Genomic DNA, 15,203 nt, shown 5'->3' with positions numbered 1-15,203 from the left:
CTCACCGCTTTGCTCCCCGAGGAAGACCAGCTTGAATTTCCTCAGCGGGTTGCCGAAGTCTCCACCCGCTGACATGGTGCCTGGCTCCGGGGAGAGGGCAGGACGGAGGCGGGGGGCAAGCGGGCGCGGCTGGAGGCGGCTCCGTCGACTCGGGGCGACCGGTCGCCTTGGCCCGTCTGGCAGGCTGCGATCTCGGCGCTCTGCAGAGGGGGAGCCGCCCGAGCGGGGCGCAGCCTGCGTCGGTGGCCGGGCAAGGGCGCGCGTCCACGGCGGAGAAGCGGCGCTGCTGCTGCTGCTGGAGATGCCGGAGCCAGCTCTGCCCCTACCGGCTCTCGCCCTGCCTCGCCTCTCCCGTCCGCCGCGGCGCCTGCGCTCTGTCCCTTTCCCGGCTACTCTGATGTCATGCTGGAGCAGCCAGCAAGCCAATGCGGTGCTGCAGGAGAGAGAGGGGGAGCGAGCGAGCGGCGCGGGTGGGGACGTACCAAGACTAGCTTGCTGGAGGGGCGGGCCCGTCTGGAGGGGGCGGGCCCGCGCCGGTGGGGAGGCTGGGGGGGGGAACCTGCTGCACCTCGCCCGTCGGGGCCCAGCACGCGACTACGTCCCCGCTGCTGCCTCACACCCAGCAGGTGTTTCTCCTGCCCACGCACTCCCCACCGGCACCTGCTGGGGCTGAGCAGGTGGGAAGGAAGCCACAAGTGTGTCTCGGGTGGGGGGGGGCGCCGCGCGGGGGAGTGCAAGCAATTGGGCTGAGACGGATGATGAGATCATCCCCTTGCAATCCACGTCCATTAATCCGGAATTGCAACCTCCCGCTAGGTTTGCTGCGCTTTGATTCATACAAATCCTTCGCAGGGATCCCCGCCACTCTTAAGGAGGATTTAGACTGCTGCCTTTCTTGAAAGGAAGGGCCTTCGCTCGGGGGCGACCGTGCACCTGCTCTGCATGCAGATGATCCCAGCTTCAATCCTTGGCGTCTGCAGGCAGAGGTTGGGAATCCTGGAGAGCTGCTGCTGCCAGTCAGAGCCACGCAAGGGTGCCCAACAGGGGGCATAGCTGTCAACTTTTCCCTTTTCTTGCGAGGAATCCTATTCGGAATAAGGGAATTTCCCTTAAAGAAAGGGAAAAGTTGACAGCTATGTTGGGGGGTCCTCCAGACGTTGCCCAAAATCCTATCAGCCAATGGTGAGGAATGATGGGACCAGTAGTTTGGCAAGGTCTGGAGGGCAGGTGATGCAGATCAGGTATCTTCAAACTTTTCAGATCCAGCACCCACTTTCAACCCAAACATGCATTTCTTAATCTTTTACTGTATATTAGCATGGTAGGAGCGCTCCTGTTGCAACCCACCAGGGACCAGATCCACTACCCCATAGTAGCCTTTGACTGGACTAACCATTCAGTGGTCATTTACCTTATCTTTACCTGACCCACTAGTTGAAGACCAAAAGATAATACTGATCTAGATAGACCAATGGTCTGGTTATTTTATAAGGCCACTAAATAATGTTTCTAACCATCTTCTGTGTTGACAGGGCAGGGTGGACAAAGAACTACATACTGCATTTTACCCCTTTGGTGTCTTCATTTCTGGGAAGCCATCAGGGCCCAAGATTCTCATGGAAGGGGCAGAGAGATACTGTAGTGGGAGGACCTTGAATGAAAGATAGGAAAGTGGAGATATCTCAGGGTGAGAGGCTGGAACCGCCCTGAGACCTTCAGGTATAGGGCGGTATATGAATTCAATAAATAATAATTATTAAAAATAAAAAAGATAGGAAAGCTGAGAGCTGGGAGGGAGGGAACTCATTTTTTGTGGAGGTGGGATTGTGAGCTAATTTTGTACAGAGATTAGGCACTTGTGCACTATTTCTGCCCTTTAGATATCCTGCTGCTGATTTTCCTCTCCCTCATTTTCCTCAAGGCTGTTTCTGTTAGATAGGTAGTGCATTTTATAGCTGTACCCAATGTAAGTCTATTAGGAGACTGCATTTTACAGGGGTTGTGAAGTTCATTGCCTGAATGAAATGGTGTATAATTTGTCATTGCTGCTTAGCATGGCTTCATTATGTATTGCTTATGATTATGAACTGTATTTATATAATATTGGTATTGTATTGTATTTACTTAATGTATTTATATCCTGCCTTTCTCTCAAGTTGTGATTCGAGGTGGCTTGCAACCCTTAAAAACATCAATTATAAAATACAGAATAAGAAAATCCCAAACAGGTTAAAAATAATAATCATGGCTGGGCAAGGACTTCTTGTGAACTGATCTGGCAATGCAGTGAGACATCCTGGCTGGTGGGCACAGTATCAGAATGACCAGGTACCCCAAAATCACAGAAAGAGAAAGCGCTGGCTATCAGACATCTGTCCATCTTCTATCATAATTCTCTACTCACTCTATATTATATTTCCCTTGTCCTGTAACTGCCAGAATTGTTCTTCCCTTCCATGCAATACTAGCAACCCCCAATCACAGAATCCAACAAGAGCAAAATAAAACAAACAGTAAAGGGGTGGCACCATTGTCATAACCCCAGAAGAGCACCCCAAAAGGTGCTTATTTAATTGCCTACAGCTAGGTGTCACCCAATAAGCCCACAGGTGTTTCCTGTCCCCCCCTTCTTAGGATTCTGCCAGGACTTAGCAAAGCAAAGGCTGTAAGGATGCCAAGGAAAGGGTGGGATGGGGAACTCAAAGCTTCTTCTGGTCTCCTGCACACCTTACAGCAGGGGTCAGCAACCTTTTTCAGCTGTCTACTGCCCCTCAGACCATGTGGTGGGCTGGACTATTTTTTTTTTGGGGGGGGGGTACGAATTCCTATGCCCCGCAAATAACCCAGAGATGCATTTTAAATAAAAGCACACATTCTACGAAAAACACACTGATTCCCGGACTGTCTGTGGGCCAGATTGAGAAGGCGATTGGGCTGCATCCGGCCCATGGGCCTTAGGTTGCCTACACCTGCCTTACAGCAACCAGTAAGTGTCTTCATGGAATATCTCATCCTTACAAAGAATCCTGGTTGCATGCACCATTTTCAATTGAATAATGATATTTTTGTTTATTCTACATCTAGTGGTGAAACTTGAGCAACAGATTAATATCAAACAGTATTCTGGACCATGCACAATTCATCCATTTGGTTTTAGGCTCACTGTCAGGCTGGACTGGGGAACCTGCAGCCTTCCAGATGCTTTGTTTGGACTTTGATTCTTGTCAGCCCTGACCATTGGCCACATTGCCCAGGACTGACCGAGCCTGGAGTCCAACAGTGTTTGGCCACACAGTTTCCCCATTTGAAGAGTAAGCTAAATGGGCTTGTCTATGATGCTTGAAGATTCCTAAGGACTCTGGCTTCATAGGGAAAGCACAAATATATGCATTCTTTGTTTGTTTGTTTCTTGCAGGCTCCATGAAGAAATATGCTTTAAAAACAATAACACAGTGATAGATTGTAAAGGAAAATGCATATTTTAGGTAAGGTTACCAGATGTCCCCGTTTCCCCGGGGAAGTCCCCGGATTTACAAATCAGTCCCCTGACAAAATCCATCTATTTAAGTAGGAAATTGAAAAGTGTCCCCGGATTCATTGAAAAAAATCTGGTAGCCTTAATTTTAAGTAATCTTATCCTCAGCCAGCAAAAGACTCTTTCCAGAATTTTGTCATATGCTTTGATCAGTATAATTGAACGTGACTTGAGTGATGAACTAAGGACACATGTTCAGTGGCTTAACTCTGCACCATTAGGTCCTTCTCCCCACCCCCAAGTATTCAGACCACAATCTCTTTTCATGAGCACCAGATCATCTTCTGAAATAGATCCAGAAGCTTCCTCAAGTTTTGTGCTCTTTGTGAATTATATATGTATTTAAATGGTGAAATTGTGTCTGGAAACATGGTCATAAAAGTGGGGAGGGAGTGCTGCTCCCAGTTTTCTTTTGTTGTTTCCGGCATAGAGATAGGATAAAGATTAGAGTGATTAGGAGCTGGAGCGTCTGGTACTGAGCTGACATTTGGCATGACACTTCATGTGTACACATACGTTGGTCTCCTTCCATGTCTTCAAGGGATCGTTGGATTGGCACTGAAAATTTAGTGTGGCACCCATGTTTAATTCAGGACCATAAGTTTCCATCAGAGTTGTACAGGGACCAGAACTGGTTTCCAGCTGGCTTTGCTCCACATAGCTTTTCTCCACAAATAAAATTGGCCTCCTTTCCTAAGGAATGGAAGGTTTTTAATGTGCTCTTAGACCTGACTGGGAGCCTACCTCTGGTTTCATAACAGAAGTTAGTCCCAGACCATATCACCTTTGGGGGAGATTTTTGGCTGAAAGCTGATGTAAGGCCATACAGATAAGAAGCATGGTGATAGATCCGAACGCTGTGTGGCTGCTTTTCCTTCAAAGCAAAAGTGTAAATAACTGTGCATGCAGTTGGGCCCTAATAGGCATATCATTTCTTTGCTCCCGCCATCAGAGCTCTCTTTAAAAAAAAAACCCCAAGGTGTAAGCATGCTGTTTGTAAAGCATGAATAGTTTGATCCTTAGTCTAAAGTATGTTCTGTGCTAACTGGTGAAAAAGCTTTATTAAAAGCTAGAATCATTGCACATACTGAAGAACAAGTTTTGCTGAACAGTGAAGAGGGCTCAGCATTGCTTCACCAAATGGAAAATTGCCCCTGACTCACCAATCAGAATTGTTTGAGAGTGTGAAGAAACATAGAGATAGAAGTCATTTGGCAGGGATTTGATACCAGGGGCTCCTTTTGAGGTTTTAACAAAGCCGCTAGCCAAAGTGTGAAAAACGAAGGCAATGGGGGTGGGGAGAAAGGTGATGCAAAGGAAGTAGAGATTTATATTGCAGCTGGTGCTATTTTTTCATAAATGACCTGAGGCTGGGCACTAGGGTGAGCAGTGAAGCGGCTAAATTGTGTTCAGCCACAAGTTATTCTGGATAGAGTAAACCCAAGTGGTCCATGAAGATCTCTAAAAGCACTGGAACCTATGCCCCTCCAAATGTTACTGGACTCTCAATTCCAGCCAGCCAATGGTAGTCCAGCAACATCTGGAGAGCCACAGGTTCCCTGTCCCTGCCTAAAACTATCCTACCAAACGAAAGGGCAAATGAGGTTCATATATAAGCAAAGTGATGCTCATTGTGGTAAAAAAACAAACAAACTCCCAGCTTGTACAGTATTGGCAATATTTTGGGTTGTGTATAACTCAGTGAAAATGTCACATGTTGCAATGGTGACGAAGTCCATTTCTGTGTGAGGGATTATTAGGAAAGTGATTGAAAATAGGATGGCCGGTATTGCAGTGGGGACCCTGTTGTTCCACAGAGAAAACACTTCACACAATACATAGTGAACTCGTGGAATACACTGCCTGACTGCCACAAGATATGATGTTGGTCCCTGGCTTAGAGGGCTTTAGAGGGGGACATATATATTTACACAAACGTACAATTAATGCGAAAAGAGGCTTCTAAGCAGTTTACAGAATATAAAAAACCAGTTACACAACATTATTAAAATACTTAATTGAAAATGCACCACAATTAAAATACACAATAAAATGGTACCATATAAACATCCACAATTGAAATACGTGGTTAAAAACAATCCCATTAAATCACAGCAAATAAAACAAGAGACTCGGTACAAGAGATCAAGCGAATGCTTGCATGTGTTGAGCACCCTCCGGCCAAGGAAGGGCCTGATAGCAATTCTTTATTGTCAAATGCGCTTACTTACAGCAGCTCCTAAGGTATCACAGACACATATGCTTCTAGCATCCGGGTCTAGGCAGCTGTTCCCAGGTCTGTGCCCTGTGGAGCAGTTGCAGCAACAGTGGGACCATGCTCTCCCCCCTCCCCAGCTTATGAACCCTCATCTGATGGGGTTTGTGCATGTAACCTGAGGATTCTACACAGAAGCCATCGCTGTTCTTCCATCTTCAAGCGCCTCTTGGTTCCAGGGGACAGGGCAATGGATGGTGGGGATTCACCCCTCGCCTGAACAGACACTTCTTCTGCGTCTGACACATTGTGCACCTCCACCTCTGGTTCCTGCGACCCGTCCTCTTTCCCTCTCCCCGGCTCCTGCTTCATGAGCAGCACCAAACCTGAGACATTGCTGGTCTCCTCCCCGGGGTAAGTCCTCGGCCCCTTGCTTCTGCCACACATTCATCACAAGGGCAGCAGATCCCGGATTTAGATCTTTATTTCCCCCCTTGTTCCTGGTGTTAGATTGTCACTCGGCCCCTTCTTCCCTGGCAGGGAGTTGGGGTGGCATTTTGTGGTTTGCCTCAGGTGCCGAAATGTATCACTTTCTATACCCCCTGATCAGTTGGTTCTAATGTTTGTCGAAGAAGCACTCAGGAATGACCCTGCGAAGGAAGCAATGGCATCGAGCTCTTGGAGAGTGCATTTTCATCAGTAAAAAGGGAGAGTGCTTTAATTCACTTTATTAGTGCTCGTAGCAGTCCCTGTCAAGGACAGAGGGCAGTATTGTTATTCAGATGAGAATGCGAGGTTGCAGTATGGTGACTTTGCTTTTCAAAAGCCATCTACTATAGCAAAGCTGGGAGCTGGATGTTAATTCAAACCAGAACCTTCCTTCCAACCCCGAATGACCGACGTCTAATTTTAAAGGCTGATCTTTCCAGCCTCCCACTTTGAAATATGATCTTCTGAGTTTGGCTTTGTTCTTCATTGAAGTTTCCTAGATAGGAATAAATCTGGGAGGGGGCTGGAGGGGGACATGGCTTACTGAAAGAGAATGTGGTTTGCATATCGATATTCCCAGGTTTGGTTCCTGGCATCTCCATTTAAAAAGGGCCAGGTGTCAGGTGATGGGAATGAGACAGGCTGAAGCCCCCAGATAACTGCTGCATTGCCAGTACTGGGATAGTATACTATATCTTGTATTTTCAGGGCTATAAACTTGTATAGGCTATGCACAGTGCAACTGCCATGACTTCCCCCAAATAAAGGATGGGGAACCTGTGGGCCTCTTGGTCAGGAGTAGCCAACACAGTGGTCTTTAGGTGTTTTCGGACTCCATCTCCCATCAGCCCCCAGCCAGCAGGGCCCATGGTCAATGTCATAGATTGGCTGTATACAAAGGAGTGTTGGGAGGCACCAGCTGAGGAACCCCCAGGGGAAGAAGACTCAGAGCCAGGGGATTGGTGGTGGGACGGTGATGAGTGGTCAGAGGGAGGAAGAGGCATCGGAAGCTGAAGAGGTAAAAGGGAGTAGTGAGCAGTGAGCGGCCGTGACTAAGAGCAGTCCCAGAATCAGAGGTAGAAGTGAAGGCTGGAGAAGAGTGGGACCAAGGGGCAGAGATTAGTCAGGTTGGTGAAGAAGCTGGGGTGTCTTCCCTTCCTGCTGCGACCAGTTCCCCTCTCCCCTGGTCTCCCAAAACCAGAAGAGGTATGAAGAGGTAGGCGCAGAGACAGGCATTGCAATGGCGTCTCAGATTGCTTGGGAAGGATCTGGGGGAAGAGAGCTGTGGGAAGGTGTGAATTTCAGTCCCCACAACTGCCAGCTAGTAGGAGCAAGATCTACTGGGACGAGTTGCTGTGTTCACTGGGCCCAGCCTCTGGAGTCAACCTGGTTTCCTTGAATAAAGAGTTAATTTCACTGATGCCATGTGATAGACTGCTGACTTCCTCACACCTGCTGCTGATAGTCAAGGATGATGGGAGCTGTAGTCTAGCATCAACTGGAGAGCCACAGGCTCCTCAGACCTCCCTTAAGTTATAGCGTACATAATTTGGATTCATCACGGATCCTTCCAATAACAGGTTTGTGAAATTTGCTTTCCTAAAAGGCTTAGAAACCCAACCAACCAGCCAAATGCACCTGGAAACAAATCACAGTTGGAAATGAGCTACTGGCTGATGCTCAGTTTCCTCTGCAATTTTATTCCTATTGCTCTGTGGCAACCCCCCCCCCCCAAACAACCCAAGCCATGATAATAGTGGGTGCTCATGGGGGAAAGAAACAGCTGGCAAAAATCATAAGGAGACGAGTAAATGCAAAGAAGGTTAAGTGAGTTGCTATGATTGACTGGTTATAAATATATGCCTAAAAAGCTCTTGTGACTCTGAGTAAGCAAAACTTTGCCTTTGTGATGTGAAGAAGGGCAATGGCATCTGCTGGAGCTTGAAAGGAGAGGCCAATCAGTCATGGCCATGCATATAAGGCTGGAAGTTGCTCAAAGGTTGTTCAATCCCAGGCACTCACATTCTAAGGATACAGAAAAGATTACCTTAGATGTTAACTGTGGTGTGAATTTCTATAGGCAGCCTGAAAAAGGGTGGGATGGATGGCTCTTGAACTCAGACCTCCAGCAGCCAGTCTTTGGCACTTTGTCTTCTAGGCCCTCATCAAATCAGACAGAGGAGGCTCTGAGGATGAAGGATGCCACCGACTGCATAGCCTAAACACCATCACAAGAGCACAAGAAGAGCCCTACGGGATCAGGCCAAACACCCAACTTGTCCAGTATCTTGTTCTCATCTGGACAACAGATTCTGTATGAGAAACCACAAGCAGGACCTGAGTGCAACAGCATTTGCTCCACTTGTCATTTCCCAGCAACTGGTATTCAGAGGCTGATTGCCTCCAGCAGTGGGACATAGCCATATCATGGCTGGTGCTATTGACAGCATTGTCCTCTAGGAATTGGTTTATTCTTTCAAAGTTGTCCCAAGTTGGTGACCATTCACACCACCTTGTGGGAGCGAATTCCATAGATGAAGTAGGTGATTATGTGAATAAATACTTCCTTTTGTCTGTCCTCATTTTTTCAACCTCCAGTTTCATTGGATGTCGCCAGATTCTAGAGTTATGAGAAAGGGAAAAGAAACCTCTCTGTCCACACCAACTGTCCCCTACACACACTAACTGTCTGGTCAATAGGAACATGCTACCTTATAAAACTTTCTCATACAAGGGCACAAACAGGAAACAATGTTAAGTTCATGAATGAGGAGTCTGAGCAACATTGGGAGGTGGGCAGGGAGAGTTTAACTCTCACCTCGCCACCTTAGTCGTGGTACCAATGAAGGCTTCCCTCATGCTGCAAATAGCAGCTGGGGGGGATTTCATCAGAACCCCAGCCAGGGTTAATGGGCCCTGAGCAATATGTCCACCACCCCTGACATACCCACCAATGACGTGAAAATGGTGGCAGCCTGTCCCCAGCTTCGCTTGCTCTGAAATGTGCCCTTAAGAAACAACAGGATAGATATGAATTGTGCTTAATGTTGTGTGTACACTGCTTCTCAAGCCAGGGGTGAGAGTGCATTGGATGCGGAGAAGGAGGAGGAGGAGGAGGAAGAGAACAGACAGATGTGTCGTTTTGCCAAAATGATTCTCAAACTACCCAGTAAAAGTATTCCCAGTAAACTACCAAGTAAAACTATTTTCCAGTTGTTGTTAGAGAAACTGCAGGGAAGTGGCCCATTAAGGAGATACCTGCCCAGGCCATTAAGATGTTCTCCAGCAGTCACCTGTTGAATCCATTCACCCTGTCCCGTTCACTCTCCAATCAATATTTGGATTGGATTTGAAAGAGGGGTTGAAGTTATGACTTGGAGCAATGTCACAGTCAGAGTGGGCAGTATTAGTCTAGAATGGACCAATGGGCTGACTCTGTACAAGGCAACTTCACATGTCCCCAACAACAATCCACGGCACTATATGCAAACTAGCCACTAGAGGGAGACAACTGCACTCTGCTGACCTGAATTACACAACTTCAGGCAAGGTTTTCTCACAGGTGGGTCCGTTTATTGCCCTGGGTGTCAGTCAAACCTTCATCAAAACAGAACCCTAGGTGGCTTACGTATCAAGGCAGGGATACGTGATCTTGTTAAACTGAGTAGCTTGAACTGCAGGCTTGCAGGAGCGAACAGCAGGATGGTGGAAGCACAACTATCCCTCCTTTGAGGAAAACATGGTTTTCATACTAATTTGCCAAAGGAATTCAATGTACAAGAATGGAGAGGGGACACTGCTCTCTTTTCCCCACCCTTTTGTTCTCAGGGATTGCAGCTGAGCTCATGTAAGAGCCATGCTGGCAGGAGCTGATGGGAATTGTAGTCTAAAACATCTGGAGGGGGCCAGATTGGCAAAGGCTGCTCTAAACCAAGGTTCCCAGCCCACAAACACCTGTCTTTTCACCCAAACATTTTCTGTTTTACAAAAGGCATTAACAGTGCAGTTTTACACAAGTTTACTCAGAAGTGTGTTCAGTGGGGCTGACTCACATGAGACCTTTCGGTGTCTGAGGAAAGGTATGTCACTGATACCTCCTCCCTCAGATCTGGGCCTGTGTCCTGGCAGGGAGGGAGGAGACCAGCAGAAACACAGCTTCCCGCCTTCCACTGCAATGCCTTGCATCTTTCAATGCCTCTTGAACATTATCTCACAGGGTAGACCTGTGAGCTAAAAAAGGTTAGAGTGCCACCCAGTGGTACTTTGATTCATAATGGCTAAATTCCAATATACCGAATCTACCATAAATCAGAGATGTTAAAGTTGTTGGTTTGTTTGAGCCTTAAAAATGTAAACAAATCCCCCCCCCCTTTTCAGAGGGTAAAGTAATGAAACACAAGGCATTTTCGTTTTAAAAAATAAAGAAACTAAGGTCCTTTCTTCATCAGATATGATGCAATTCCCTGTATTTGAAACAAGCCAATCTGTTTTAGATAGAGAGGATTCGCTGAATGGAAATTTTGATAAGCACCATTCCCTGTATCCCAAGATCAGACGTGGCATCACTATGGTAACAGAAAGGCCAGGAGGCAAGAATGACGCTAGGAGTCGACTCATTCAAACACATACACAAATAAATAGAGATCAATAAAAAGCGTGAAGGATTCGGGGGAAGTTGATTTTATTTAAAAATTCAATATATATATCACAACAGCTAACTTTATACATTGAGTGGAATTTACGTCCACTCTACCTGTGTAACGGAGGAGAGGGGAGAAGAGAGAAGGCACGAAAGTGGGCTGGCCCAAGCAGAATTATAATCCCCGCCCCTCCTCCTTGTTCCATACCTCAGTCAATCCTGGCATAACATAACATGCTTGCTGGAGTCAGTCCATACAGTGAGCCGCTGGCAAACAGAACTGGTCGCTCCTCACCAACTTCAAATGCTATTTACACGGTTCTCTCAACTTCGTCAGTTTTTGTGTGCCATTCCCATCCAAGGGACCTGTTTGCTTTTCCTCCAACCCATCTGACCTATCTCCTCAGAAGAATCCTCCACATGTTGAGCCTGTCACGGGGGCTGCAGAGTGCATACTCTCAATCCCAAAGATGGCTTCCCTCGCTGTAATTTGCTGGCTGCCCCTTTTTTCTTTCCGAGGCCTGGGGAGATTTTCAAGGCAGCTGCCTCTTGAAAAGGTTAGCCGGCTGCACTGGCTCTTTTTAACACTGATTAGGTTCTTGGTCACCGAGAGTCCTGTTTGTTCTTCATTTGACAACATGTCCCTTTAAGCTGAGCTACCCACGGCAGATGCTGATAATGCAGAGTGCTAAAAGTTCAGCTGCTAATATGAAATGGTTCCCTTACAGTTTTATTTTTATTTAAAAAAAACAAAAGGCACAAAGGCCGAGTATTGTTAGTAAATACAGGCATGGAACTAAATGGCCATTGAGATGGGTCTGGTTGCGGCGCTATACTAGGCCAGCAGCTTTGTCTTGCACGCTGTATTCCCTGTTCTTCGTCACCCTCCAGCCGATAATGGTTAAGAGAAGGATGCCAATGATTTTGTAACCCACTTGGAGGCCTAGGTATCTGTGCCAAAGAGAAAAGAGAAGCAGGAGGCGGACACAGTGAAACTTGAATGGAACAGACCTTGAGATGAAAGCAACCTTCTGTTTTAGAAAGGCACCCAGAAACACACTGAGTCCTCAGGGATGCAAGTGGAATGGTAATAGGGCCTTGGTAGACTAAGTACCCAGACTGCTAAGCTGCATTCTAGAAAACTTCAGACAAATTCACACATGCATGCAGTTGCATGAAAAGGAAGATTCTGGCATTGGGTATGGGCAGGAGTGAGGTGGGGAGTTGCACACCTTTGCCCTTTAAGCACCAACAACAGAGAATAGCTGGCTGGGGCTGTCCAATGAAGTGCATTCAATCTTTGCTTTCTCTATGCTGAAGTCAACTTCCCCATTTTTTTGGGGGGGGGGAGAGTGCCTTTTTAAAAATTACTTTTGCTTGGGCAGGTTTGCAGATGCCAGAGCCCTGCGGGAGCACGGCACCCATGCTGTAAGCAGGAAGTATGGGGATTGTGGAGAGAAATCCCTTCTCCTCCACTTTAAATCTTGGAGCCAGACTTCCTAGCCTCAAAATAAATATTAAAAAAAGTTGGGGGAGGTATTTCTCCCACAATAATCATTCTCCTCCCTTGAGGGATGAACAGCCACTACAGATTTGACAGCCACAACAGGAAGAGCTTCATTATTGCCTGGCACCACTTCAAATTACAGTGGTACCTCAGGTTACAGACGCTTCAGGTTACAGACTCCGCTAACCCAGAAATAGTACCTCAGGTTAAGAACTTTACTTCAGGATGAGAACATAAATCACGCGGTGGCGGTGCGGCAGCAGCAGGAGGCCCCATTAGCTAAAGTGGTACCTCAGGTTAAGAACAGACCTCTGGAACAAATTAAGTTCTTAACCCGAGGTACCACTGTATTATTTTCAGCAGAGGCAGCTCTCTGATGCCACTGTGTGTCAGTGGCACATATGTGCAAACCCTTTTTGGTTGTTGGCAAACACCCACCTATCCAAGAGAAAGGCCTTTGCAACATGCCTCTGGGTGAGGGGGTCCTCTCTTAGGCACTGATATGGAAATTTCTCTTCTAAGGAAAGGGAATGACTGCAGAGTTCCTAGGGCGTAGGCTCAGGGGGAATTCCTAGTGCTCTAGTCTGGTCCGTAGACCTGAGTCATGTAAGTCTTTCCAAAAGGATTTTATTTTATTTTTTTAAAGAAAAAACCAAGTACCACGTAGAGGGCGCCAAGATGTGTTCACATATTGATGGCCTCAGGAGCTCAGATAATTGGGTCTCCCATGAAAACGCTACATTCAGTAATTCTCAGGTTCAGCAGGCAGTTTTTTCTTTCTAAATCACAGCCTCGAGGCTCTGCATGATGCAGCTTCACACGCAGGTTAGGAGAGCAAGAATCGGAGCGCAGGGTGGAGGGGACATGAAGATTCAGGTAGCAACCAAACAAGCCTGACAAACAGCTGTCAGCAGGGATAACTGCAGCCATGGGCTCCAACATAAACAAAGCCACATTACAAGCAGGGAGCTGCCTTGCTGACCCTTCAGCCCTAATGATTCCTAAGGGTTAAAATAGGCAGTGCTTCAGCTCCAGATCTATGCCCTAAGTGCAGGCAGCTTTCTGAACACAAACTGCCAAGCATGGCAGGGGTGGTGGTGGAGGGATTTGGAAGAGGAGTCTAGCTTTGAAGGTGGAGGACTTGAACACCCTTGTGCCAGCAATTTGCATTAGGGAAAAAACACCTAGCCAAAGCATATCTGTCTGCACTGTGTGGGGGTTGGAGGGGGCGGGGTTGGAGGGGGCGGGGAACTGAACTTAATGGGCACAGATGCGGAGCTAACGTAACACGTAACTTGGCCCCCGTTTTGCATCTGCTCTGCACTGCTGGGAGTTGATTTTCCGCACATCAGGTTTTTTACATCTCCCGGGAGATAAACTATACAGGTGGGTTACCTGCTGCGGAGGAAGTTATTGTCGTAGTACGTGCAAGATCCGCTCTTGTTGCACTGTTTCCTCCACCAGATGCACGAGGAGTCGATGAGGAACCCAAAGAGGGCAGGAGCAGGCAACCAGGCTTCAAAAGAAAGGAAAAGGGTGAGGACCAAAAGGATCCAATTGCAGGCAAAGCATCTCCCCACTGCATCTCTCACAGTTACCTCTGGCTAGTATTTTTATTATTAATTAATAAATAATAATAATAATAATAATAATAATAATAATAATAATAATAATAATAATACTTTCTATACCACCCTTCATCTGAGGTCCAGCCAGATGGGTGGGGTACAAATAAAAAATTATTATTATTATTATTATGGTTTGCAACATAAAAACACAAAAATACATAACACCGTAAAACACACACACACACACACACACACACACACACAGCTTATAGTTTATTTTAAAAAATATTTTTATTAATTTTTAATTATAACAAACATCATATAAACTTAAACATTGAAAAGAAAAGTTTAAATGCGACTGTAACATTTTCCACACTTTTTATACAATCAATACAACATTGAAATGTGGGATTTTCAAATCCCCTTTCTTCCCTACCGTCTCCATGGTTCCATTATTTTCATTATTAATTCATGCATTTACAAATTAAATTTTCCATCTCTTCGTATCTAATTCTATCTTTCGTTAAAATATTGCAAATGTTATTTAGAATCCTGCTGATGTATCAACTTGTATACAATGCTTTGATATATTTGCAATAAATATTTCCCATTCATTCCCACACACACACACACACAGGTAATAGATTGAACACAGCAGGATTTACTTCTGACTGTACATATTTATTAGTATTGCAGGTCCTGGTGGACACTCACCTAGCAATCTCATCAACAGGAACTGGACTCCAATGGCAAATGACTTTTCATCAGGGTTCACCACCCTGAGTAGCATAAAAACACAGTATATGAGGTAAGACTTTTGGCTCAAAAGCTAGTTGGTATTGCTCTGGGAGAAAGTTAAGCTTGGTGATGTTTTGTGGGTTCATGACACAATGCAGCAAGGTTCAAAGATCTTTCATATAGTAAAGCTGAAAATTTCCTGCCCACTTGCCATAAATCAGATCCTTGTCATGTAGTGGCAGGTAAAACATTCTGAGGCCAGCTGAAGGCTAACCTTCCTTATTAAAACATACTCAAACAGCAATGTGGGACTGCAGATTTTCTTCCACTTTAGTGATGTTACAGGCAATTGACTAATATTTTGTGGTTCTGGGACATTTATTCCTTAAAAAAACTTTTTTTTAATACACCGCCCTATACCCAGAGGTCTCAGGACGGTTCACAAACAAGACCACAACATATAAAATCCTTTTGGGGGGGGTATCTGTGAGTCACCATTTTATAATGATAAA

General features: G+C 46.1%; 2 protein-coding genes across 4 annotated transcripts in view; both read right to left on the bottom strand.

Annotated features, from left to right (window-relative positions):
• The window catches only part of RAB6B (RAB6B, member RAS oncogene family), a 53,998-nt gene extending 53,578 nt beyond the window's left edge, over positions 1-420 (bottom strand). The window contains exon 1 of one of the 2 annotated variants that reach the window (XM_033150144.1): positions 6-420. In XM_033150144.1, the coding sequence (XP_033006035.1) occupies positions 6-75 (70 nt within the window). In that variant the 5' untranslated portion in view covers positions 76-420. The remainder of the gene's footprint in view (positions 1-5) is intronic. The other variant, XM_033150143.1, reaches the window with a different exon arrangement.
• Positions 421-10,907: 10,487 nt separating this feature from the next.
• Positions 10,908-15,203, bottom strand: part of SLCO2A1 (solute carrier organic anion transporter family member 2A1) — a 56,689-nt gene continuing 52,393 nt past the window's right edge. For both annotated transcript variants that reach the window (XM_033150141.1, XM_033150142.1), the window contains exons 12-14: positions 14,668-14,732; positions 13,781-13,901; positions 10,908-11,829 (exon numbers count right to left, since the gene is read on the bottom strand). In XM_033150141.1, coding sequence (XP_033006032.1) covers positions 11,709-11,829; positions 13,781-13,901; positions 14,668-14,732 — 307 coding nt within the window. In that variant the 3' untranslated portion in view covers positions 10,908-11,708. The remainder of the gene's footprint in view (positions 11,830-13,780; positions 13,902-14,667; positions 14,733-15,203) is intronic.

Source organism: Lacerta agilis, chromosome 5 (genome assembly GCF_009819535.1).
Source record: "Lacerta agilis isolate rLacAgi1 chromosome 5, rLacAgi1.pri, whole genome shotgun sequence".
Lineage (NCBI taxonomy): Eukaryota > Metazoa > Chordata > Lepidosauria > Squamata > Lacertidae > Lacerta > Lacerta agilis.
Note: the sequence above shows the minus strand (reverse complement) of the source record. Positions and strands in the feature narration are given on the sequence as shown.